At 38.4% G+C, this 26,451-nt stretch overlaps 4 protein-coding genes and 1 long non-coding RNA gene across 6 annotated transcripts; 3 read left to right on the top strand and 2 right to left on the bottom strand.

Annotated features, from left to right (window-relative positions):
- The first annotated feature begins 5,317 nt into the window (after positions 1-5,317).
- On the top strand, positions 5,318-8,279 carry LOC110879764 (TORTIFOLIA1-like protein 3). Of its 2 annotated transcripts, none has more exons than XM_022128290.2 (4): positions 5,318-6,268; positions 6,349-6,457; positions 6,662-7,131; positions 7,608-8,279. In XM_022128290.2, exons 1-4 carry the CDS (start codon positions 5,456-5,458, stop codon positions 8,004-8,006), a joined length of 1,791 nt encoding a protein of 596 aa, XP_021983982.1. In that variant the 5' UTR covers positions 5,318-5,455; the 3' UTR covers positions 8,007-8,279. The 2 variants fall into 2 exon arrangements, with proteins under 2 accessions (XP_021983982.1, XP_021983983.1); XM_022128291.2 differs by having other exon boundaries at positions 5,319-6,268; positions 6,665-7,131.
- A 562-nt stretch (positions 8,280-8,841) lies between these two features.
- Positions 8,842-11,944, bottom strand: LOC110879763. Its single transcript, XR_002558975.2, has 2 exons — positions 11,669-11,944; positions 8,842-9,137 (listed from the first exon to the last, which is right to left on the bottom strand). It is a non-coding gene; the product is annotated as an uncharacterized LOC110879763 (long non-coding RNA).
- Positions 11,945-14,424: 2,480 nt separating this feature from the next.
- Positions 14,425-18,368, bottom strand: LOC110879762 (L-ascorbate oxidase). The gene is made up of 5 exons (XM_022128289.2): positions 18,021-18,368; positions 17,847-17,939; positions 16,903-17,115; positions 16,036-16,215; positions 14,425-15,474 (listed from the first exon to the last, which is right to left on the bottom strand). The coding sequence occupies exons 1-5, from the start codon at positions 18,273-18,275 to the stop codon at positions 14,515-14,517; spliced, it is 1,701 nt and encodes a 566-aa protein (XP_021983981.1). The 5' UTR covers positions 18,276-18,368; the 3' UTR covers positions 14,425-14,514.
- A 479-nt stretch (positions 18,369-18,847) lies between these two features.
- Positions 18,848-19,741, top strand: LOC110875016. Its single transcript, XM_022123289.2, has one exon. The coding sequence runs from the start codon at positions 18,848-18,850 to the stop codon at positions 19,739-19,741; it is 894 nt and encodes a 297-aa protein (XP_021978981.1).
- A 2,526-nt stretch (positions 19,742-22,267) lies between these two features.
- Positions 22,268-23,443, top strand: LOC110876836 (uncharacterized mitochondrial protein AtMg00810-like). Its single transcript, XM_022124997.1, has one exon. The coding sequence runs from the start codon at positions 22,268-22,270 to the stop codon at positions 23,441-23,443; it is 1,176 nt and encodes a 391-aa protein (XP_021980689.1).
- Positions 23,444-26,451: the final 3,008 nt, after the last annotated feature.

The following is a 26,451-nucleotide window of genomic DNA, read 5'->3' as shown; positions in this document are numbered from 1 at the left end:
AGCTGTGTTCAAGAGATGTCTATGTTTTCTTTCAACCACACCATTTTGCTGTGGTGTATAAGAACATGAAGTCTGATGTAATATACCTTTATTTTTACAAAATAAGTTCATCTGATTATTTACAAACTCAGTACCATTATCACTTCTTATAACTTTTATCTTTTTTTCAAACTGAGTTAACATAAGTTCATAAAAGCTACACAAGTTATCAAACACTTCTGTTTTATTTGTTAACAAATAACACCAAACTGTTCTTGAAAAATCATCCACTATTGTTAAAAAATATTTAAAACCCTCATAACTTGTAACTTTATATGGACCCCAAAGATCTAGATGAACTAACTCACCTACTGTTTTAGACTTATGTTCACTAATAGGAAATGGAACCCTAACCTGTTTTGACCTATGACACACATCACAAGGTCCATGTTCTATACTTTTAACACCAAACATCTCTTTTAACACAGTTAGAACTTGATCAGATGGGTGACCCAATCTGCTATGCCACAGATTTGATTTAACAAAACTATTAAAACAAACATTCACAGAATTACCATTCTTTCCCACAAAATACAACCCACTATCTTGACTACCAGTCACCAGGACTTTCTTTGATTTGGAATCCTGTAACACACAACTATCTTCATTAAACACAACACTAATGTTATTATCTTTTGCTAATCTATGAACAGATATAAGATTAACATGATAACCTGGGACATAGAACACATCTTTTAAAATAATACCATCTATTAATTTGACATTACCAATTTTTAAAACTTTAACACTTGTTCCATTAGGATGACCAACTTTAAGATCAAAATCAGAAACATCAACTACATTAAACATATCTTTATCACTATTAACCATATGTTGACTAGCCCCAGAGTCAACTATCCAACTAATTATGCCTTCAAAAAACATAGAACTAGAACAACTCACACCACTAGTAACAAAACATGACTCACCTCCTACATTTGTAGACTCCAGCCCAGTACTTGACACATTAGTTGACTTTTCCCCAACTAAGGTTAACAGCTTAGCTATCTGTTCAGGTGTAAAAGGCAAACCAGCAGTAGATACACTAGAAGAAGACACAGCAGCATTGGATTTACTAGTTATATTTGTTTTACCAGAAGAGTTATTAGATTTCCTTTTAAAATTTGGAGGATAACCTATCAGTTCAAAGCATCTATCAACTGTGTGACCTATCATATTACAATGTGTACATTTAAAAACAGAATTAGGTCCCCTTTGACTAGATGATTTCTTCCTTGATTCACTAGACTGATTGGACTTAGACACAAAAGAAACACTTTGGCCTTTTGACCCACTACCACTTGACATCCTATGAGACTCCTCTCTAGATACAACAGAAAAAGCAACCTTGACAGATGGAAAAACTTCTCTGGTTAAAAGATTTATTCTAACTGGTTGATACACATCATCCAATCCCATAAGAAACTGCATTAGTTTAATTAACATTGAAAAATCATTATAGTCTTTAGCAGCCTTACATGAACATGTAGGCAGTTTGAGCATAGCATCAAACTGCTTCCACATAGTAGTAAGCCTGTTATAATACTCAGCAACAGTTGAACCATTTTGTGAAATACAATTGATCTTTTTAAACAAATCATAAACCACAGAACCATCTATCTTGTCATAGGTTTCTTTTAGATCCTCCCAAACCTCTGAGGCAAGTGTAGAAAACACTTGTCCCAAAAATAACTCCTCTGACACAGAATTCAATAACCAAGTTAACACAACTGAATTACATCTATCCCATTGACTAGCAAGAACATCATCCTCTGTGGATTTTTTACATTTACCATCAATAAAACCAAACTTATTCTTGGCTTCTAAAGCCAATTTCATAGAAGTAGACCACACAGAATAGTTTTCAGTACCCTTCAATTTAACACTAACAATAGTAAGAGCACTGGAATCACTAGGATGTAGATACAGTGGATCTCCTATATCCAACTTACTTATTAAGGTCTGAGACGTGCTAGCATTTGGCTCTGGCAGAACCATGATAGCAAAACACACAATAGACACAAACAAACAAACACAGAGAAACTCTCAAGAAATAACCAAGATCACAGATATACACACAACCTAGGGCGAAGCTGTATCAGTGTCCAGATTCCAGGTTCATCACTTATAGTGCCTGGACAGGTCTTAATACAGGAGCCAAACTATGTAAGTCAATACACTCTCAACAGTCAATAACCAAACACCAAATAGCCAACAACAGATAGAAAACCAAACACTCAACACAATAACAAGCATACAACAGATAAACAACAAAACAAGTAATGTGCCGGTCCTCACTACCCCGACTTCAACTAATCAACCAACCAAGAAAAACAATAACAAGAATGAGAAGAAGATATCCTCACAGTGGGTGCAACAGCTTCCAGAATATTGTAACCTTCTAGGGTTACAAATACAAAAAACCTTAAACTGGTTAGTTTGCCCTGAACCTTCTTGGGTTCAGAGACCAACACAGCCTTCAAACAACCAGATCTACACCGTAACACTCCCAAGATCAAAGACAACACCAGATCTACAACAAAGAAACTAAATCAGTACACAAGAATTACAACCAGAAACAAACAGCGGAAGACTTAGATCTGATGTTCAGAGCCTAATATGCTCTGATACCATGTAAAAATGGTATAGATCTAAACAATAACAACAATATAGCGACAAAACATGACAAAATCTTATTATTGACCCAAACCAGAAAAGTACCCAAACCAAACCCTAGATCTCAAGTAACTGAGATCTGTATGATACAAAGTACAGATTCAACAGATTATTAGATCTGTTGAATATGAAAAAACCAAATACAAACAATACAAGAAAAGAAACAGAGATCAATATGATCTCAAACACAAACAATGATCTCTAAACAGAGATCTACAACACTGGAGAATGAAGACTCTTCAAGCACCAGTCGAACTGAACAACTGATCAGTAGAATGAACAAGATGAACACGGAGATGAACAGATGAAACCCTAAGAAATATCTGGAGTGAATGATTGAACTCCTTCTCTCTCTTGTATTATATAGCTGGATATCAACCTGTTACAACAACCACCTTGCACTTTCACCAGAATAACAATAACAACCCTTATAGTTACATATAAGTCCTTGAGCCCATACGGTTATAACAAGAGCCCAATAATAACTTTATAACAAGTCCAACAACTTGTAACCAAGCCCAACAGGTTTAATGTATGAATTAATTGTAACAACCAATACCACATTTTAACATTATAAGAAATTCGCCGATCAAAATAAAATAAATCGGTTGATGAATAATGAGGCATGATGAAATCTGTATTTTTTTTTTCTCTCATTTGCTTTTTCCAAAGTACAACTATCTAGATACCTCAATTGCTTTTTCATATGCCTCATGTGATGATTATTACTAGTTCTAGGTGTTATTTTATTTTTGTATTGTAGATGGATTCTTATTTCTTTTTAACGGCAATGAACGACGTGTCAATCACCGTGACAACAGGCGTTGTGATCAAGGTCGACTATACTCGATCACCGCCGGCTCTCCCAGATGCGCGGAAATCCGACCTATACCCGCCCGAATGCACGATAGTGGAATAATCGGTAAAATCTCGCCTCCCATTCAAGACGAACCGGCGTCACCCATATCCGCCCTTAACCTGGATGCCGCAGAAAATAATGAAGAGAGTGGGAGTCAAACCTGGGTCACAAGTAACACCAAATATTTCCCCAGCCACTCTACCACTGTCTCATTGACAGATGAATTCTTATTGTATTCACGATGATTTGGAACCTACGAGCACACAATGACATTAGAAGATAACGACTATGAGTCCACCGACCTAAGAATAAGAATGAAAAGGGTGCATCGTAGATGGGTTCAATTTATGTTACAGATTGTTGTATTCAAGAATTATAAAAAAAATTGTATCTTTTTTGATCATTTTTATTTAAATACGTTAAACTGTATATCGTATTATTGGACTGGTTGCGTATAACTATACATGCAATCCATTTAGTAAACATTTGTTCATTAGTAGTTTTTAGGTAAATGTCCCTCATTTTTTAGTCCATAGTCATTTTAAACATGTTTTGTCGTGTCTTACCTGTAACATGACACGTTTCCAAAATTGTAGTTATACGTAAAAATTAATCTTTTCTATATGATAAGTTTAGAGATATGAGTATAATAAGTAAAAAAATGGATTTTAATAATCTCATCTAGAGGTGGTTAGCCGATAATGATCTCACTTTTAAATATTATCACTAACACTCTCACCTTTTAAATATCTTTTTCTCACTAGGCCTCCATTAAAAAAACTTAACAGTTTTTCGAATTTCAAACTAACGTTTTAGAACTTTTATTTAGAACGGCGATACGAGTCGATTGATGTAAAACTTACCTTGATACAGTGCTCCAAACGACGAAAACGGTGCTTCAATTCGGGTGTTTAAATTTTCAATTAACAAAAATCAAATCGTTTGAAGCACCGTTTCGAGGTAAGTTTCAATCAATCGACCTGTGTCCTTGTTTTGATCAAAGGTCTAAAACATCAGTTTGAAATTCGGAAAAAACGTTAAGTTTTTTTTAAGAGAGGTTCAAAGAGAAAAAAAATTATTTAAAAGGTAGAAGTGTTGACGATATTTAAAAATAGAATCATTATTAACCAACCATTCTAGCTAGATTCTTATAAGACTATCTACATCAAGGATGTTTGTAGGTGATTCTTGGCCTATGTGAGGGTATTTGTGAGAGGAATGGATTAGTGGGTGTTGTAGAGGATGACATGGAGGGTGTTCATTCTTAAGGATTCTTGGGGAAGAATGGTGAAGAATGGGGGAATAGTGAGTCATTTCTTTTTTTATTTAGTTTAAATTTAATAAAATAATTATAATAAGGTTGTTTGTGGGAAGGATATATATGTTATTGTTGTGGGTATAAAGTGTTTGTGGAAAGAATAAGTGAAAAGCTGATGTGGCATGCAGATTAGGCTGTTTGTAGAAAGGATAGCTTTTCCCTGATGCGGATAGTCATTATTATATGCGGATAGTCATTATTAATTTATTATACTTTTTTCTAACTAAAACTAAAAGTAAAGAGTAGTTCAATTACACTCGACTCCAAGGGGAAAAATAGTTAAATACTGATGATGTAAAATTTTAAATAAAAAGAAACGACAGCGTTTATCGTTTCGTGAGATCAGAAAATACCGGAAAATAACGGCAAGATACCATACCACTCGTGTTTCCACTCATATTGTCGTATTAAACTCCCTCCCTCTTTATAACAAATCAAGTGCCTCTACAAACCGTGACAAAACCCACCCATTAACCACCCCACCCCACCACCACCGTACATCCCGGCAATGCTACCGGAAAATCCAGACACACCACCAACACTGTAAGTAAACAAATCTCACAATGCCACCAACAAAACCACACTCAAACAACCAATCCTCCACACGCGAATTCAAACACCGAATCCTCACATGCCTCAACAAACTCTCCGACCGCGACACACACTCCGCCGCCGCAACAGAACTCGAAACAATCGCCAAAACCCTAACTCCCGACACAATCTCACCCTTCCTATCCTCCATCACCGCCACCGACTCAACCGACAAATCTCTTGCACGTAAACAATGCGTTCGGTTAATCTCCACATTATCCGAATCACACGGCAACGCTTTATCATCTCATTTGTCAAAACTCATTTCCGCCATCGTACGGCGCCTCCGTGATCCCGATACTTCCGTTAGATCCGCGTGTGTTGCTGCAACAGGCTCGATTGCAGCTCACGTGACCAAACCTCCGTTTACTTCTGTTGTGAAACCGTTAGTTGACGCTTTGGTTACCGAACAGGATTTGAATTCTCAGATCGCCGCGGCTCTGTGCTTAGCCGCGGCTGTGGATGGCGCACCCGAGCCGGAGGTTTTCTATTTGAGGCGGATGGTGCCCAAGGTTGAGAAGTTGTTGAAGTGTAATGCGTTTAAGGCGAAGGCGGCTTTGTTGACGTTTTTAGGGAGTGTGATCGGTGTGGGGGGTGCGTCTAGTCCGGTTGTTGTGAAGAGTTTGGTGAGTGTTTTGGTTGAGTTTGTGGTGAAGAGTGAGGATTGGAGTGCCAGGAAAGCGGCTGCCGAGGGTTTGGAGAAGTTGGCTGTTGTTGAGATGGATTTGTTGTCGGAGTTTAAGTGTTCGTGTTTGAAGACGTTTGAGGCGAAAAAGTTCGATAAGGTATAGTTGTATTCGCTGATTTCATTGAAAAGTGTTTTGATGGTTTAGATTCGGTACCGAATGTGTTTGATATAATGCAGGTGAAAGTTGTGAGGGAAACGATGAATCGGATGATAGAAGCTTGGAAGGCGATTCCGGATGTGCAGGAGGAGGTATTAACACCGCCGGAATCACATTCGTCGTCTAAAGGTATAATTACAAAGATGTTTTTTACTTTTTATTCATGATTCTTGTTAATTTTGTTTTACAGTGTTGGATTAATATAAAGCTGCATAATCAGCATGATACTTTTACTGAATTTGATTCGATTCCAAGAAAGTTCATTAGTTATTCTTAACTTGTTATATATTTCTTTTGATTCTTAACTTTCTTGTACACCTACATGTGATCCAGCAGCTGAAGTGGATAGTGATGGAAGATATCCACCAAGAATTCAACAAATAACTAATAAGAGAACTGGTCCCAATGGTTCTATTTCCACTACCTCTGCAACAAGACGAATTTCACTCGAAAACAAACAGAAAACTGGCCCAGCAATGTTCAGGAAGCTGGATCGCAAGAAGCCCAATGATCAGAAATCTGGAAGTAGACCTGCAAGTACATTGTCTGTGGATGATCGTCGTCTTAATAATAAATTTGCGAGACCAGAAAGGAAACAAGCCCTCTTCGATGAGATTGTTGATGAAGAAGTGCAGGAATCTGAATATCACAATGCAAGACTAAGTACCACTGTTGTAGAGAGCAACATCGCTCCGGATATAGATATCCACAGGAGCCAAAAAGATTCTGAGGAGTTATCTTTGATTCGTAATCATCTTGTTCAGATTGAAACCCAGCAGGCGAATCTGCTTGATCTCCTCGAGGTAATTTGCTAATATTTAACACGTGATTTTAATTTTAAGTGTCATTATGATATCGTTAAAAACTTGTTTAACTTTGAATCTAGACAATTAAGCCACTTGCTAACAATGATTTGAACAGCAATCAGACATGTAAAAGCAGCTTTGTTAGTCAGCTATATGTGGGGCTTGAAAAATAAGTACTACCTACTCACCAAACATTTGAAGCATAACTACAAGTGTACTACGCGTTTTAATAATATCTAAAAATCTTTTGAACATGACTACAAATCTACCGACATATTATGCGTCTTAAAAAATTTTTAAAATCTTTTGCGATAGAATTTGCTCTGTGGATTGTATGTGTCATGTGACTTGAGACCTAATTTGACTTCTTTGTAAGTTTTTTGTGTCATTTTCTACAATCTATTTAAGTGTTTATGACCTTATATTATTATAAACCTGTGAATTATGTTTCTGTTTTGACTCTTAATATGTAGAAATATATTGGAAGCTCACAAAATGGGATGCGGTCATTGGAGACACGAGTGCACGGCCTAGAGTTAACGCTAGATGAGATCTCATTTGACTTGGCTATGGCTAGATCAACCGGAAGGTTGTCACATCCTGAACCTACACAAACCTTGTGCTGCAAGTTACCTGGTGCTGACTTTTTGACTTCTAAGCTCTGGAAGAAAACGGAAATTCAACACTCTAACCCCAGGATTTCGTCCTCTCCATTTGCAACCGCAAGCCACATGACTGGCAAGAACGTGAATCATCTTGAATCGCGTAACCCAGAAAATAGGGTATTTCGGCGTGAGGGAGGTGGTAGTGGGTTAATCAAGAATCCATTGGCTGAGGTCCACAGGAACAACTATAGGATTTCCGATATCTAATTCACAAATACGTATGATGCCTTACTTCGTTACAATATATATTTTTGGCAGAGTTATTTGCCACGGGTATTGTTACCTAAACGCATTCCACGTGTTAAGTGTTACTAGCGTTTAGCCGAATACGTATTAGATACAAAATGTGTCGGCATAGTTATAAATGAGTGAATGTGGAGAAGCTTTTACTGTGAATATATATGTTGATATTATATTTTCTTGCCTGAGGTGAGAAATTCGAATATGAAAAGATACAAAGGATTTGTTATGAGTTGTGAATTGACGCAATTTTTGCTCTCGTTAATTTATTTATTTGTCGTGTGTGTTACTGAGAAGCACGAGTGGTAATTTCTTTCATTCTTGTCGCGTTTTTGAGTGTTGTGACCTTACATAAACTTATAATTTAGCGAGTGTCCTGTCTTGTCATGTTTTTGAGTGTTGTAACCTTACATAAGCTTATAATATAGCGAGTGTCCTGTCTTTTCGTGTGTTTTAGAGTGTCGCAACCTTACATAAACTTATAATATATAGTGTCCTGTGTGCAGGAGCAAAACAATACATTGTTACCAATTTATAAATAAAGCAGAAAAAAAACTTTTGTTTTGAGATTTTAAATTGTTTACTTAATTTTTTTTTTTAAATTGTTTACTTCAACTTTTTTTTTTAAAGTATAAGTTACTAAAAAATCAGAAACATGTGATGGCTAATGAAAGTCTACATAATTTAAGAAAAAACACAAACAGAACTATCACACTAAAGTGATAAGAACATATCAGGGGTCACCATTGAATGTCTGTTATTCAGATGAATCCAAGCAGACCAGACACAAATACACCCAAGATGACAGATAAGAAATTCAAATTATTGTAACAGCTTTATCTGCTTTAATATTTGTGATGTTCAAAACAACTATATGTCAAATAACAAAAACCATATGATAAACCATCTAAATCAAGTCTTAAAAAAATAAAACGACATATGAGCGTAAATTTGGCATTTCTGAAATGAACAGAATGGTAGAATCAAAGAGGGATGCTTCAAGTTAAGGAAGCTTGATGACTTAACCGTAAAGACTGGAGAAGTCACAATATAATTGATGTACTACTTCTGATCAGGAGTCCCATCATGCTCGGATTTCTGCGGAATAAAGGCAAGTGAAACTTGTAAACTAAAAAAAGTTGTACAATTACGTATAAGAATTTCAAGTGTTTACATTACACACAAAAAGAGCAATTGCAGGCAAATTGAACACCGAAAAGACCATAAAGAATCTAACTGTAAAGCTAATTTCATATAAAAGCATCTGAGCCCCTACTCCTGCATGCTTTAATTTCTTAACCAAAAAGCTAGTACATAAATGGTGTTTATTGTCTCTGTGTGTGTGTGTGTGGGGGGGGGGGGGGTACACTAGATTGATTATTGGAGACAAATGAAAGACCAACCACCCAGAGGATTTACAGCCGACTATTTATCTTCAATAAAAGGGCGAGATGATAAGAAATTAATAGGAAGAAAAGAGGAAAATCGATGCCATTTCTTAATGGAAGAATAAAGTTGCATTTCAAATAATTAGGAAGTAGAAACATAACCTCAAAGATGTGCTAGTGTGTCACAACTCTAAAACCAAACCAGTAAAAGAAAATTTATCTTATGACTCTTCACTCGTACATAAAAATTAACATGAATGCACGCTTAAACTAATGTCAAACACACTTTTAAGTTTTAATTTTACTTGGTGTATTGCTTATTCACTTTCACATTTATAACATGCGACTGTGTATATATATTTATACTTTGACGTGTTTCATAAGTTTCAAATTGTGGCCTTCAGTCCTGTTCTGGGGTAAGAGAGAGACCATAAGCCCGCTGCGTACCCCATTCTTGCATCCTAGTTAATTTGTTACCAAAAATTCAAGCCTCAAAGATTATTATCTCTCTTCACCATCCAGTAGCACTAGACTAGCCACTAAGATGGGAATCGTAATCACCAGACCACTTGCATGTAAAAAGTTTATACATATAAAATTAAGCTTTCAATAAATTATTCTTCTTTCACGCTAGTCAGGATGAATGGAAGGAAAAAAAACATTGGTGACTAGAGAACAAAAGCCTCTTTGCTGTTTTTAATTTCGACATATATAGATAGTTTATCTCAATTTTCACCCCTCAAAATCATCTGTCTTTGACACAGCCAAGGGGTGTAAACAAGCCCAGAGGCTCGAGAGCTACTCGTTATCGGTTCGGTTAAAAGCTCGAACGAGCCGAGCTTTAACGAGCCCGGGCCTGTAATAGAGCTCGCTTAGTTATCGAGGCCGAGCTCGAGCCTGAAATACCAAGCTCAGCCTAAACGAGCCCAAACAAAATTTTACCTTTTTTTATATATATAATATAATAATAATGATGATGACATTGGCGAGCCGAGCTTTGGCTCGTTTAAGCGAGCTCGAGCCGAACTTTTAGTCTGTTTGAGGTTGTTCTCAAAATATCTCGAGCCGAGCTCGAGCTTTGGGTTTAACTCGCGAGCCGAGCTTGAGCTCAAATAAGTAGGTTTGAACCGAGCCGAGCTCGAGCTTCATAAACGACGAGCCGAGCTCGAGCCTAGCTGGGCTCGGCCCAGCTCGTTTACACCCCTAACACAGCCATAGACTCTATGGCTTCAACCACACTTCCCTCAGAGGGATATCATGGCTTCTACTTTTTGGTGTACCTATACTATGCATAAATTATGTAACCGGGAATTCCTAAACTTCACACAGGTTGTATACTAGAGAAACATAAGTTGATGGTGTAGAAAGGTATACGGAAATTTGGTTTTCAACGAGACCATAATCAAGCATTTTACAGTTAAGGATTAAGGAAGTCGTTTAGCAGTCTTTCTGTTCCATGTACGTATCAATGTGGCATGATGGATAACCTAATTAGAGAGAACTGATTGGAATTTGGAAGTGTTGAGCAAACTATGGATGCTGTTTAGCAGTATCTAGCTTCTATGTCAAGCTATTTATTAAAACTTATTAACATGTGAACTTCACTCGTGTAATAATAATGAAGGGAGAAAATGATCCCCTTAAAGTGCATCTTCTATGTCCTGTTAGAAAACCTGGATTGCGCTAGGATCAAGAACTCTCAAAAAGCTTATTACAAGAAAAAGTCTCTGCCACCAATTTCTCATATTATGATAAACAAGACTTGCAGATGTAACCAAACACTTATCGTTCTAACAAATATCATACCACAGAACTAGTCACATTGGCAGATCATTAACGAAAAATTACTCAATGCCTTAGGTGTAATATTACATACGAATAAGCCTGATAAAGCATAAAAAAGTGTAGGGTAGACGTAGACATCCAAAGTGGCATCTAATATTCTAATCCTACTCTTACATCATTAAGATTTTGAAAACTCATGGTTCATAGTCGTCACTGACATTCACTGTTTATCAAAATAACAAGACACAAACACAATACATAGTTGATGAACCTATCTATCTATCTGTACAATATCACTTGAGATCCGAATTTTACCCTAAACATGGGTAAATTAGGTTTCATCAAAACCCTATCAAATAAGCAAACTACCGGCCTTGATAGATTCAGAAACAAGGAAAAGTAAATCAACAATCAGGTCCAATTAGAAATACAGAAAAAAAGAGTTAGGGTTTATACCGATTGGGCGTTATGCCATGCGAGACCACGGTAAACGTTGACGGAAAAGGTAGCGCCGAGATAAATGGTGGCGACGCCTAAACCCAAGGTGAAAGCTTTAAATGTCAAATCTCCAGCTTTGTTTATCAGTCCCATGGCTTCTTCTATGGACCTGCTGCTGCTGCCGCTGCTTATGCTTAAGGTTCTCTGCCGACTATCGACTTTTCTTCAAGTTAATACCGACGCAAATTTAACCCATTTTTTGCATTTCTGTTAATACATCTAGGGTTGGGTTTTTTCAGTTGGTGTTAAAAATCAACTTATTGGCTTATTTACCTATCAAAAGGTCAATAAGCAGTTTTTAGTGTTTGGCAAATGGAAAAGTACTTTTTAAAATGACTTTTTGATAGGAAGGAAAAAGAGTTTTTGAAAAGTTAAGAGATTGTGACTTCTTGATCAGCTTATAGCTTTTCAAACAACAAATTACCAATATACCCCTTATTTTTTAACATCCCTTATGAAAGAATGTCCCTTTTAGTCATTTTACATCAATAAGCTAAGCCAAACACTTTTTAAAAAACAACTTATTGACTTATTGGCTTTTCCCACCCCATAAGTTAATCCAAATACTTTTTTTAATAACTCCTTTTTAATAACTCCTTTTCAAAAAGTTCTTTTCCCAAAAGTCCTTTTCTCAAAAGTCTTTTTTTGACTTAAATAAGCTTAGCCAAACATGCCCTAATAAGTGATACTAGTATCTAGGTCCCGTGTTTTGTGACGAGACTGTTAAATCAAACAAAAAATAGACATAAAATTGTGCATGCTCGTTGCAGCGCATTAACATACAAAAATTATACTGAAACGTATTCGTCGAAAAGAATAACTAAGGAGTTGTTTGGTAACCTCTGAATCAATAAGTGTTGAACCAGTATGAGGCTCTGAACTAGTAAGTGCTAAGTCAGTATGTGTTGTTTGGCTAAAACTACTAAGAGGTGTTATTTTTGTGAACCAAACACCCTTAATAGAATCTCATACCGATTCAAAGGTAGCCACTTAATAGAATCATTAAGAGGCTGCAAAAGAGTCACTAAGTTGACTTAAGAGCAGTGCATTGTGACGGGGCCGTCAATCATTTTAAAATAGACTCCAAAATAATGAACCACACACACTTTACAATCTTTAACTCGCAAATTTAAACCGAAATGTTAAAAAAAAAATTTGTAAATGATAAAAGTATAAGAAACCAAAGTTGAAAGTGGAAAAATGTTAGGTTAAAAATGAAAAATGTTTTGTGATATTTGTAATTGATGTAGAGTAGAGGCACCTCTTCAAAAAGAACAAGGGCAAAATGAAAGAACTCTAAGGGGTTGTTTGTTTAGCTCTTAATGAGGCTCTTAATGGTTCAGACCTTTTACTGGTTCAACACTTAATGGTTCAGACTGTTTGTTTCACGAGCAGATATCTGAATGGTTCAGACATTTGCTTCTAAATAGTTAAGCATTATATTGAGTTTGAATGGTTAAGACCTCTAATCTGAATCGGTCAGACATTTGCTTCTAAACACTTAAGCATTATACTGGCTCTTAATGGTTTCGATCTCTTACTGGTTCAGCACTTAACCATTCAAAGGTTGTCAAACAACCCCCTAAGTCCTAGTTTTGTAAAATCCGAAATCTGAAGACAACAATCTCCGCCATTAAAGACGAGTGGCTCAGGAATTTACCCGATAAGCAGTGGCGGAGGTTCTTGGTGGCCCAGGGGTGCCTGACCCCCACCTTGTTCTTATATGCTGACCTAAAAACAAAGACCGACACATGTATATAAAAATTAAACAACTTATCGATACACAAGAACAATTGTTTGAATGATTAGGATAATAAATAAGTGGAACCATTGATGAAGTGTGAGGGTCTGAGTGTGTGTGGGGTTGGGGTTGAATAAATGAGCATAAAGTTAGTAAAATAAACAAATAGGTAAAGGGACAATAATGCCATTTCGTTTAACGTTAAAAAGGGATAGAGTTAACCAGTTGGCTAAAAACAACAAGATTTGGAAACCTCGGGACCCAGATGCGAAAAAAAGCCTTTTGGATGAAACTAATAAAAGTGACCAAACCATAAAGACAAAAATTGTTTAAAATAAATATTGAACAACACTAAACCATCAAATGTTAAAACATTGTATTAAAATTGTAACATGACGAAACAATGAAAAAAATATGTAGCAATAGACCCACAATGCGGCATGCCCTTCATTTTCTTGGAGCATAAATAAGTTTGAAATCTGCACCAACTGAATCAGGAGTGTTGATGCTAACTATACAATTGGTGTCCTCTCTTTATTAATTAACCATCTCATAACATGTTTAAGGTGTCATTTCTTTATTAATTAACCATCTCATAACATGTTTAAAAGCTAAACAACTATGTTAAATTGAAATAAAATTTCCAAACTATATATTCACCCCTAGGTTTTTACAAAACCCTCAATGGAAAAAAGAAAGTGACTCGATATATATTCAAACTTTATAGTTTAGGTCTTTAGGAGGGTTGAACTCCTGGATGACTCAAATTGTATAGGGCTAGGCCCGAAGCTAACCCAGGTAAAACAACCATGTTTTGTAAATAACCAGACATGGGTTAAATTCTTTATTTGGACTGACCTATCATAATCATATAAATAGGGCCTGACTTAAGAACCATTGTTACAAAGCCCATTAAGAATGGTTTCAATTTATTACTTTTTATGTTAAAAAACATACAAATTTTAGCTCGTTATTCACTCAGAAACAATATGTATAAATTAACATCTATGGCTTACAAATTTTAGTTAGCTATTTACACAGAAACAATATGTATAAATAACATCTATGGCTTAATAAATCTTTTGCTATCGCCACAACCCATGATAGACGAGGGCAATTTCGCCACTTTGTCAATCCCCTCTTCAAACACCGCTCCCATACCCATATAAAAATGGGACTCAATATGACAATGAAATGCCCAAACACCGGGGTTATCCGCTATAAACCTCAAAGCGGTCCACCCGTATGGATGAACTGGCACTGTGTTCTTCATAATTGGGTTCACCAAGTTATACCTCTTCGGGTCCTCCGAAACATTAAACTTTCCTCTTCCATACCCGACAACCCAAAAATCATGCCCATGTAGATGCCATGGGTGTGTCTCGCTATTATTAACATTCAACGTGTTTGCATTTTGAAGAATAATGTCTACCGTCGTATTAAACTTTAGTCTATACAAAGAATTGCTAGAAGTGGCATTGACATTGGGAGCAACAACGTTAATGTTGTAATTTTCATAGCCGTTGATGACGTCAGGAGGCGGGGTTTGTTCAAACGTGTGAAGTAGGTTTTCTTTGAGTGATACGAGGTATGGTGTATGAGGAAGGGTAAAAGAGACGTTATTAATAGACCATTTTACACTCCCGTTGATTCGGTTTTGTGTGTTCAAAAGAATAATCACTCTATCCGATGTTTGAGGCACTGGGTGTATGTAGTTAGGGTGCGACTTGATCGCAAGACTTTGGTTAACCCGGGCCTCGATATCATTCCAAAACGGTCCACTTGGTGGGACCGTTGGCGGGGATTTTGTGGGATGGTTCGGGTAGTAATTAAAGATGGCTAAACCATTTGGGGTTGTGTTGTTGCGACTCACCATTTTTGTCACAGCCCAATAGTTTCTTGATGGGTCTTGATTTGCGGTAATCAAAACTGAGTAAGTTTCACCCGAGTAAATAAAAAGATTATTAACAACGAAAGGTTCGACATAGTGCCCGTCGGCTTCAACAACCGTCATATTATGCCCCTGTTTTTTCATTAAAAAGTTATTGTTAAAATAGGTCATAATAATTAGTATATACATATTAAAAAGCAATGGGGTACATAGCGTTCTTAGTGTCAGTCGCTTACATACTCTTCTTAAATTACACCAAATAAATCCTAAACTTTGAATGTCAATTAGATTTTTTTTATTATTTTACCATAATAAATTTTTATTATTTAATTTGATTTTTCTCTAACAACTTTCGTAAGTTACTTTAAAAAAAAAATCTAAATTCACACTGTCCTTTATTTTTTTTCAACATTCCAACAATTTCTTTCTGAAAACGTAGCTTTGTTTAAAATAAAGTATTTTTTTATTGTAAACTATACTACTGACTACCGGTACCTTACGGATACCATACCCCACAAGTAATGTACCGATACTGATACCGTACTATTACTCCATTGACCGAATAACATCGTTACTGGTACCGCATATCATTTTTATAGTGTTTGATTTAAAAACGAGTCCGTTTAGGTATTTTCGATATTTTTGCACTACGGATACCAGAACGGTAACGATTTGAATAAAACATGGGTTTACCTCTATTTCGAAACTGAGAGCAGCCAAAGCAGTTAAACTTCCGATCCTGAGCCGGTAAGTTTTTCCGGGAACCACGGTGAAAACGTACGGTGAGCATTCAGGATTTGTGGCGTTACAAACACCGGTTGCAATCCCCGGGGTACTGCAATTGAATCTTCCTCTCCCTTGAATCAACAAAGACTGAAAGCAAAAGCATAAGATATAATGAAATATAGAACTTTATAAAATTTGGAGATTGAGAAAGAGATGCAAAATCAAATGTAAGAGCATTCACATCCATTCCACTATATTTTCACCCTAAATTACACTAAAAAACACTACATTTTCTCTCTCCCTTTCAATTAAATAATATTTTTTTATACCTTTATCATTACCTTTTCTCTCTCCTCCACTCACAACCACTTCCAAAATATATTAAAAAATTATAGGGGGTGAACAGTGTCCCCCCAAATATACAGATGAACAGTAACATTTTCTCTCTCCTCCACTCACAACCACTTTTTATACTTTTTATATTTTAAAAACACCCCACACAGAATTTGATTCTTTTTGGATGTGAATGCTCAAGTTTTACAAAATTTGAGGGGAAAAAAATAACTTAATTTTGTTTGAATTAAGAAATCACATGAAAACTTATGATACCCATGACCTAGTGACTCTCAAAAAAAGTGACCGGGTTCAAATATTTGCAAATGCAAGATTAACCTATATTTAGGTTTAAATAATTGATAGTTAAAAAAATATGAAAACTTTTGATAATTTGTGATACGTTAATTTTTTAAAAGGGTATAACGTGCACCACTTTAGTAGACATAAACACGTATGCCACTAGGCCAAGAGGCAACCGGCTTGTGTTCCATTAAGTACCTGAGGATCGCCGACCCAAACGAAGGGAATGGAAGAAAGTCCGGCGGCCTGTTCATATGTGCTTTTGTGATACCAATCGTTGAGAATGATGCTTCTATCGTAGTCATATGAGAAGGGTTCCGCTTCTCCGGTAGGCAGCGCCACCCGAATCGATCCGTATAACCCTCCCTCTCGTTGCATTCCGTAATGGGCATGGTACAAGTATGTCCCTGCCTGCATATTTAGTCAATTATTGATTAAACTTTTTTTTTTCCTTTTTCGGTGAATATTATTTATTTAAAACCATAAAACAAATCAATCAAATTATTAAAAGAACACTTTATATAAAAAAATGTACAATGATTATGACAAATTCAAATAAAAGTAAACAAACTCACTAAAAAGTGACGTTGTCAATAGAATAACACTTGTTACGTTTTTTACCTACCAAAAATAGGAACATACAAGGTAACCATGAATAACCTTAACCGCTAAACACAGTTGTCTCATGTTGTTATTGTTAGTTAGTCAGGTTAAATTTCATGAACCTGAACTTGAACATGTGTTTAATTATTAGTGTCAAACAGATTAACCCTAGCTCATTCACACTACATCATGAAACTGACACCACCTGTGTCACCTATTCGCTTAAATAGATCAAACGGCTTAGCGGGGTAAAAACGTTTGTTAGATTCAAGTTGTAGTCGGCATAATGCACAGTAAACATATTGTAATAAAGTTGTAACTAGTTAAACGTGTTGCACATATGTATCATAATTTTATTTTTTTATTATAACTTTTAATGATATGAGGGGTCGAACGTGTAGATTTAGAGATAAGACTACTGGTTGTGTGAGTTAACTATTCTAAAAAAACTTATTAAACATTTATGAACAGTACGCAACTCAAAATCTAATTATTTTCATGACCAGTTAATATCATGTAAGAAACCTATCATCACTTACCCTGTCAACAACAAACATATATCTAAAGGTGTCTCCTGGTAAAATAGGGCATTGAGAAACGCCTTCAGTTCCATCAGCCCAAGGACTTCCAATCTGCAACTCCATTAATTATTAACAAATCAATAAAAAACCTCAAAAATTTAATTACATCAATTCAGTCATCGATCTACATACCTGTCTAATACCATGCCAATGAATAGCAACATTTTCAGTCAACAAACTGTTTTTGAGATCAACAATAACAGTGTCCCCTTGCTGAGCCCGTATCGTCGGACCAGGGCTTCTGCCATTTATGGTGATGACTAGTTTCCTATAGCAATCTGGCGATTTGAACTCGTACTTAACTTCCCATCTGTAATGTCGAATTCGGGCTTCCGCCAGGCACAAAACTGATAGCAGCAACACATATATCAGTGGCAAGTTTTTCATCTTCAATAAGGGTTTTTAGATCAACTAGTTTTTTTTAATGATTCTTGCGAGCAGGTGAGATTTGCATCTTTGTGTCTCTCTCTATATATACATGGATTTATATATTAACATATATATGTTGGAAATTGCTTTCGGGTTTCCTGCTATTGTTACTTGTAATATGTCATATGCAATGCGTGAAAGTCGTATTCTGATAATATTTTTTTAGAGCAGGATGATTGACTTTGAATGAGAATTTAGAAGAGTGGACGAATCCACAAAGGGAGAAGCTATTAAGAGCGAATATATTATTATTATTATTAAGAGATTAGGAGATATACTATATTAGGAGATTATTAGTTTGTATCTTTTGTATTTATCTATTACCTAATTTAGCTCCTAGATTTCAGTTGTAAACTTTGTATATATATTTTCAGCATTATTCAATAAAGGGTAAGGAATTCAGTAACCTTTATGGTATCAGAGCATTATTGCTCTAAACCCTAGCCTTCACATTGCAGACTACGGCCTGCTACCCTTCTCCTTCAATTTTTTTTTTCTGATCCCCACTGTTCTCCACACACACATCTGCCATGGGCGATGTCAAGACTACTGATGCAGGTTCATCTTCCAACCCCAAACAGCCTACGCTCCATCCTGTTTACACATTTACAAATATCCAGAACAAGGTGCGTGTTCTGGACGGTACCAAGGTCACCTATTCGTCTTGGGTGAAGCTTTTTCAACTCCATGCTCGTGGTTACAAAGTCACACACCACATAGACGGTACCCCTCCTCCTGCTAAAACTGATCCTGACTATGAGTCATGGATGGAGATCGATGCCATTGTTTTGCAATGGATATATGGAACCCTATCTGACGATCTTCTGGTTCAGGTCCTCGAACCTGAATCTACTGCTTTGGAGGCCTGGTTACGCATCAAAGGTCTGTTTACCAATAACAAAGGGTCTAGGGCAGCCACCCTAGAACATCAGTTTATCAATCTGACTCTGAAATCCATGCCATCTCTGGATGCCTATTGCCAACGGTTAAAGGAAATTGCTAATCAGTTAGCTGATGTTGACCAACCTGTCTCAAATCAGCGCCTCATCCTTCAACTTGTTCGAGGCCTCCCGTCTGAATTCGACACCACAGCAAGCATCATCAACAAAGAAATCCCCACGTGGGAAGAAGCGATCAGCTTGCTTCAATCAGACCAGCAGCGCCAAGAGGCTCGGGATTCTCTAGCCTCCTCTGCAGCCTCCCCTTCTGTCATGACTATGACCGATGAAAACCGACAACAACAGCCTCCTAATCGCCGACAGCAGTCTCGTGGTGGTGGGGGGCTCCTACAGGGGCGGTGGCAGAGGCGGTGGGGGTTCTTACAGGGGTCGTGGTGGCGATTCTGGTCAACCACAACAGCAGCGCAATATCAACAACAGCAGCAGCCGTTCAGCAACACAGCAACAGTCTGGTTCATGGACTAATCAGCCCAATAACTCCAACAACAGTCGTAGGTCCACTGGTCCTACAGGCCTATGGCCCAACTGGTGGATGGCCCAATCTCCAGCCCCGTGGTACCCACCACCACCCTGCCCATACCCCACACTTCACGGTTGGGCCTCTCCTTGGCCACAAGGCTATGGACCGAACCATAACAACCAAGCCCAGCCCTCTTCAGCCCAAACTCCTCAGGCCCATTTGACCGAAGTAAATCCGTTGGACCCTCAGGCTCTTGGGGATGCTTTTCAGGTTCTAAATGTCCAAGAATCTGATGATTGGGATGATCCATGGGATATGGACACTGGAGCTACCAATCATGTCACGGGGGACCAAGGTAAAATTTCTTTTTTTTCATGATAATTGTCCTGTTAAATTTGTTAAGGTTGGGAATGCTAATCGAGTACCAATTTATGGATCCGGTAACACCACCATTAGCTCACCTGCCAAAATCCTTGTCCTAAAAATGTCCTTTATTCACCCCATATCGTTAAAAACCTTATTTCCGTTAAACAATTCACAAAAGATAATCATGTCTCTGTGGAATTTGACCCGTATGGTTTTTCTGTGAAGGACTACAAGAGTGGGAAGATCCTGACCAGGCATGATAGCTCAAGCCCACTTTATCCTCTCACCAAGAACAATGCTTCCGCCTCTGCTTTTGTTGCTTCTTCTTCGTCAACCGACTTTTGGCACGATCGTCTTGGTCATCCAGGACATCACATTATGGATTTTTTTCATTCCAGTCATTTAATTTCGTGTAATAAGCGATCTCGATCGCTCGTTTGTCATTCTTGCCAATTGTCAAAACATAAACGTTTACCATTTACTAATTCTACTTCGTCTACTTTATTACCATTTGATATAGTTCATTGTGATTTGTGGACGTCTCCTATTCTTAGTAAATCTGGTTATAAATATTATATGGTATTGATTGATGATTACACGAACTTTACTTGGGTTTTCCCATTAAAATATAAATCAGAAACACTTTCCAGATTCACTCAGTTCTATAAATATATTAAAACCCAGTTTCATATTAACATTAAGTCGTTTCAATGCGACTTAGGGGGTGAATTTGAAAACAATAATTTCCGAAATTTTGCCACGGCAAATGGTCTTCACCTACGCTTTTCTTGCCCACATACTTCCCAACAAAATGGGAAGTCCGAACGCATGATTCGTCGTCTAAACGAAATCATGTTTTGTCTCTTAACCCACGCCTCCCTACCATCCAACTTTTGGGTGGAGACACTTCACACCGCCTCATATCTTCATAACATATTACCATCTGCCAAACTTCGGTTTATCACTCCTATGGCTTCCCTCTATGGTCGTCAACCCGATTATGACCATCTTCGTGTCTTCGGATGTGCATGCTATCCCAACACATCCTCCACTCGCCCCCATAAACTCACCAACCGTTCCGCTCTTTGTGTCTTTCTCGGTTACCCCGCCAACTTTCGGGGATACCGGTGTCTAAACCTTTTAACTGGAAAGGTCATCTTATCACGGCATGTTACCTTTGCGGAGACCGTGTTTCCATTCTTCACATCTCCCTCCTCACCTGTTGACCATTCCTTCCTCGAAACCGATATCTCACCACTTCTACATCACCAGTCCTCCTTCCCTCCTAATCCTCCCACACATACAACCCCACCCGCACCAACCCACACCGTACTCGTCCCTACTACACCACCCTCGCCACCCCCTCAATCCACGTTTCCCGTCACTTATCAACGAAGAAACAAACCTACCCGAGCTCACATCACCACTCACAATGCTCCTACCAGTCGTCCTACTCAGCCTAATAACCAGAACACATCCACCAGCCCTACCCTTCAGCATAATACCCAACACACATCAACCAGCCCTACTCCTCAGCCTAATACCCTGCACACATCAACCAGCCCTACTCCTCAGCCCGCTATCCCCAACCCCCCACCCACTACGAGTCAACCGTCTAACTCAACCCCACCACCCCTTCCTCACCAATTTCCTAGTCAAACTACTACCACACCTTTACCTCCCCCTCCACCGCCACTTAGACACCCAATGGTCACCAGAACTCGTGATGGTACCATTAAAAATACCAGCCATTACACCTTACATACATCTTCTACACCTTCCATCTCTCCGTTACCAAAATCCCATATTGATGCTCAATCGGATCCTAATTGGCTTCATGCCATGAACACCGAATACAACGCTTTACAGGATAATAAAACATGGGAATTAGTTGTTCGCCCTCCGGATGCACATGTCATCCGTTGCATGTGGCTGTTTCGCCACAAGTTCCACTCTGATGGAAATTTACAACGCTACAAGGCCCGTTTAGTTGTGAATGGAAAATCTCAACAGGTCGGCGTTGACTGTGCTGATACTTTTAGCCCTGTGGTCAAACCGACCACCATTCGTACTGTACTCAGTCTCGCAGTTTCTCGGGGTGGACGATTAACCAATTGGATGTTAAAAATGCATTTTTGCATGGTGATTTGAACGAGACTGTTTATATGCATCAACCGCCTGGCTTTAAAGACTCCACTAAACCAAATCACGTGTGTAGGCTACGAAAGTCTCTTTATGGCCTCAAACAGGCTCCAAGGGCATGGTATCATCGTTTTGCTCAGTTTATAACATCGTGTGGTTTCACCAGTACTCTTAGTGATACCTCTTTATTCGTCTACAAACGTGGTACTGAAATGGCATATCTTCTGTTATATGTGGACGATATCATACTTACAGCTTCTAATGACAACTTGCTTCGTCACATCATTACTTCACTTTCCAAAGAATTTGCTATGATGGACCTAGGCTCTTTACATCAGTTTTTGGGAATCAATGTTACTCGTAAACAAGATGGCTTATTCCTTTCACAGGAACACTACACACATGACATCATTGCTCGAGCTAATATGACTAATTGTAAGCCTTGTGCAACCCCTGTGGATACGTCTTCCAAGTTAAGTGCTTCATCAGGTCCTTCTATTTCAGATAGTTCTTTATACCGCAGTCTAGCTGGTGCACTGCAATATCTCACTTTTACACGCCCTGACATAACCTACGCGGTCCAACAGGTTTGCCTTTTCATGCACAATCCTTGTGAACATCATTTTCAGTTTTTGAAGCGTATATTACGTTATTTAAAAGGCACGAGTGATCAAGGTTTGCTTATTCGTCCCTCCAAGTCTTGTGCACTTACTGCCTATTCAGATGCAGACTGGGGGGGTTGCCCGGACTCCAGGAGATCCACATCGGGCTATTGTGTTTTTCTTGGAGATAACATTGTCTCATGGTCCTCTAAGCGGCAAGCTACTATTTCTCGATCTAGTGCTGAAGCAGAATACCGCGGTGTAGCTAATGCCGTTGCTGAAACGAGTTGGTTGAGAAACTTATTGACTGAATTACATGTCCCAACTCGTAAAGCCACTATTGTTTACTGTGACAACATCTCAGCAGTGTACTTATCCGAGAACCCAGTACTGCACCAACGTACAAAACATGTGGAATTGGATATTGTTTTCGTACGCGAAAAGGTCAGAATTGGCGCAGTTCGGGTCCTACACATTCCTGCTGATTACCAGTATGCTCATATTTTTACAAAAGGGTTGCCACGTCAACTGTTTTATCGTTTCAAGTCCAGCCTGTGCATCCAGTCTTCTTCCGCTCAGACTGAGGGGGTGTATTAATAGCGAATATATTATTATTATTATTAAGAGATTAGGAGATATACTTTATATTAGGAGATTATTAGTTTGTATCTTTTGTATTTATCTATTACCTAACTAGTTTAAGAACCCGCGAGTTTCGCGGGTGGCTTAACACAAACATATAATATCTACTGGCATTGAGATGAACTTTGTAATGAAAGGAATTTTCAATATAAACGTATAAAAATGATACTGAAATTAAAAAGTATAGATAAATGAGTACATGAAACAAACCTATGATCACGTAGGAGATGTTGTATCTTAGTCTCCTTCCCGATTTAAGAGTGGATGGTCATAACACTGCCACCACCCCATAACACAACCTTCTTACCCGTTGTCGTCTCCAAACACAACACCGCCATCACAAAAACCACCACTGCCACCGTCACCGCCACCACAACAAAACCACCTAACCGACAAAGGCGATTCTAGGGTTCCGATGACGACATCAAGGTTTTAGGTCCCGTTCAAATCCAGATATCTTCGTTCAGATCACGAGCGCGAGTCATATTTATGAGTAAGTCATCGGTAGTCGTTTTAGTTTGTTGGCATTTAATTAAAGTTCCGTTTCTATTTAACAATCGGGACCTCCTATTACCGCTTCGTTTTATTATTAGCAATTGGGGATCTCATGATTTAAAGGGGGGAAGCAAAGAATGAATGTGAAATGGATCAAGAGAGAGGAGTTGATTTTTTACAGTGAAATATAGAAAGTGAAGGAGATGATTATGTGATGTTGGCGCGGCAGCAGTGTTGTGATGGTCGTTATGTAGAGAGATGGATCTATGATGGTGGTTTGCGGTGGTGGTTGAATAGAGAAAGAATGCTGGTGTAATAAATGAGGATTAGTGTATTACCTAGAAAAGGACGAAAAAAAACAAAACTAAAAAGATCAAAGTGCAAAATCAAAAGCAGGGACCAGGAGGCAAAGCCGATGGGAAACCACACCGACTTTGTCTTTTAAGATAGTATAGAATGTATAAAAAAATATATGTAAAAAAGAACTAAAATATTTTAAGATTTAAAAAGAAAAAAATGTTGATATTGCACCCTTACTAAGAACATCTAGAAAGGATATAGACAAAAATGGATCTAGTCATAACTGCTAAGCCAACTTGTTTAGGCCTGGTCCTTTGAAAAACAAAGCTTGTTAAAGCATTAAGTCCTGATATAATCTCAGTCAACTACATATCAAACGCCTTAACAAAGCAAAAGGCCAACTTCTCAGAGCTAAGATATTACAAAAAATAAGTTGCGTGTCACATGAAAATCTGGTATCAGAGCCATAGCGCTCCTGCCATCCCTTTCTAAGGTTTGATTAGTAAGCTCTGTTGACTGCAGACTTTGCGCTGATCTCTCAACAACTGAAAACTAACCTTACAAGGTCTTGTCAGTCTGGTCCGACACGCTGTAGTTCTTATCTTGAGTCCAAAAGAAGCTAGTTAGGTGAGTCGTAAGTCGGAAGGGTCCGCGGTAATTTCCTCAAAGTACGGGCTTGAGGATAAAGATAAGAAGTGTTAGAAGTCTAAACCCAGATATGAATCCAGATCAGGGTCTTTCCCGGTCAAATTCCAGTTTCCGTCGGTCGTCTGCGTCAAAGATTGATCAGTTATATGAGATCTCTTATATCTCTGATGAATCTAAAGTCCCTATTACGAGTCTACCCTTAGTCAACCCTTATAGTGTCTTCAAAAAACCCCAAAATTCCCTCTCCAAAAAAGTAAAACAATTAGTCGGTTTTGTGTCAAACCCAGTTGTAAAAGAGTTTGTGCAAACTTCCAAGTTTGATTCACACCAACTCCCAGCAACAACCTCTGAACACCTCGTCCCTCTCTCTCTCCCCTCAGATCTTCCAAGGATCTGTCTATCCCAAGGATATACACATATCCACTTCGGTGCAATAAGACTAGCCCTAACCTTCCATGGAAGAAAGGGACTACCTGCGTTCTCTCGTATCGCCCTAGTCGATACTAGATTCGTGGAGTACCAGCATGCCTGCATAGGTACCATCCAGACCACGTTAAACGCGGGAACAGTCTTCGTCACCTTCTATCCCAACTTCAATATGCCTCTCAATGATCCTTCGTTGCTAACAGCCTTGAAAGCCCAGATCCAGATCGGTGGTACGCCACAGATCAATACCTTTCAGGCCACGTTTCATTACCAGATGGCATATCGTGTCCAAAACCACTCTTTGGACATCATGGTTCCCGGATCGCAGGAAAACTCTGGCGATGCTCTACTCATAGACATCGACTCCAACGCCACACCAACCTGCACATATGTTCCAAAACAGTTATCCAGAGAAGAACTTACAAGGCTTCTGCCTGAAAAATGGATAACCAATTACGAACAGATCCACCAAGCACCGGTTCAGACAACCACAACCCTTGACTTTGTCCGCCACCAGGATGGACAAGTTGAGGTCAGATTTGCAAGACAAGATCGAAGAGAAATTTTCTCTACGATAAGTATGTTGCAACCGGCAGAGGAACCACACTTCCCGTTCGATGTATGTGACTGCCAGGAATGCCTGGACGAAGCATACGAACTTGAGTACAAGGAGGAAACCAAAAGGAAAAAGAAAAAGGGATCCCAAAATGCCCTGAAGAAAAGATATGAGGCTGGAGATCCAAATGTTGGTCTGCTTGGAGAACCATCAGGAAAGTTTGACTACTATGTCCTGTATGGTGATTCAAAACCAAAACCCAAACAGACACAACCCTCCAGACTGAGACATCCACCTACCCAGGTAGATGAGTGTTGTATGCTCGGAACAACACCTCCGTTTCCTTCCTCCCCAGGATACCAAGTTGAGTTTCCACCCTTAACCTCTTTCGAGGATACCCAACAAAAAACCAAACATAGCTGGAAAATCAAGAACCCAACAACCGTTGGTGCAACCGGTGTTCCTGAGTCAATAACAGCTGCTGAAGCCACTCTGAATTGGCAAAGTGAAAATGTTGTTGCCCAAAACAAGGCTCTCA

The sequence above is a fragment of the Helianthus annuus genome, chromosome 9 (assembly GCF_002127325.2).
Source record: "Helianthus annuus cultivar XRQ/B chromosome 9, HanXRQr2.0-SUNRISE, whole genome shotgun sequence".
In the NCBI taxonomy this organism is placed as follows: domain Eukaryota; kingdom Viridiplantae; phylum Streptophyta; class Magnoliopsida; order Asterales; family Asteraceae; genus Helianthus; species Helianthus annuus.
This window is presented reverse-complemented; position numbering and strand designations above follow the sequence as displayed.